This window comes from Echinococcus granulosus (assembly GCF_000524195.1).
Source record: "Echinococcus granulosus chromosome Unknown EG_S00075, whole genome shotgun sequence".
Taxonomy (NCBI): domain Eukaryota; kingdom Metazoa; phylum Platyhelminthes; class Cestoda; order Cyclophyllidea; family Taeniidae; genus Echinococcus; species Echinococcus granulosus.
Window position 1 is genome coordinate 59,840 of NW_020170455.1, and position 1,050 is coordinate 60,889.

At 44.7% G+C, this 1,050-nt stretch overlaps 1 protein-coding gene across 1 annotated transcript in view; it reads right to left on the reverse strand. All coding sequences in view use genetic code 11, as the record gives it.

Moving 5' to 3' along the window:
- Positions 1-639, reverse strand: part of EGR_07340 (Metabotropic glutamate receptor 5) — a gene marked incomplete at both ends in the record, with an annotated part of 20,251 nt that extends 19,612 nt beyond the window's left edge. The window contains one exon of the mRNA XM_024496589.1: positions 207-639. Within this exon, the coding sequence (XP_024348968.1) occupies positions 207-639 (433 nt within the window). The remainder of the gene's footprint in view (positions 1-206) is intronic.
- Between the last annotated feature and the right edge of the window lie 411 nt (positions 640-1,050).

The following is a 1,050-nucleotide window of genomic DNA, read 5'->3' on the forward strand; positions in this document are numbered from 1 at the left end:
CTATCGGATACCTTAAGGCTGGGGCTAATTTTTTTCTTAGTTCTAGACAGACCTCTTAAGTCTAAGATATTTAGGATAGCTTCGATTACATTCTCCCCCCTATTCTTTTAATCTTCCGCCCTTACATACCTCCATAATCCCAATCACCGTCATCTGTAATTGGCCTTTTAATAACAACAGCAATAATAATAACAGCAAAAACCTACTTCCAGTGATAAATAACTGAGCCGACGTAGAGAGAAACCTCTGTTTCTTCACCAGGATCCTCTTTGATCCCTCCATGATACGGGCAATCCGATTGGTCTTGGTGACTAATGCAGCGTAGATGGCAGTAAACGCGAGCCCGGGTAGGGTACGTTGAAGGGCGCAGGTGATGGCGGAGGGACGAAACAGGACGAGGACAGTGAAGGCGTGGGCCAAAAGCATAGCGGCAAGGATGAGCCACATTAATTCTCGGGTGGATGCCTTCACTACAGCGGTATTACGATAAACAATGAAGACGACGAGGATGAGGATGGTAAGGAGACCACCGAGACTGGCAAATATGATGGCTGTGAGGCAGCTGGCGTCATTCCAATGAGGGTACTTTGGATTAATGGGCTCGCAGGCTGAAGTGGAAGAAGCGACAGAAACTCGCATTGCTTTAAGCTTCGACAAATACGAATAGTTTTCACGTCAATCCATTTCACGGGTTTTAAACACCAATGCCATCGATTCAACAGTCTCTAGAAGGCTTCCGCAAAACACCCTGGAACAGCGGGATTAACTTCTTCACCCACCTTTTCCATACCGTTTGAAAGAGGAAGTCTTGTATGTGCTAAACTGTTAGAATTTTAAGTGCTATTAAATAATTTTATTCACGGTTCTTGGTAAAGGACTTGTTTCTTGCAAGTCACGTATTCGGATTCAGAAGTTTCACTTGGTAACAATTTGGCAACAAGAGTGAGTGTTGTGGGCAGGAAACGTAACCTTCATTAACAGCTTTGAGGCGTCCTGCTGCTGAAAAAATTGCATGCGGTACCGGGCAGTACCAAAATTGAACGTCACATT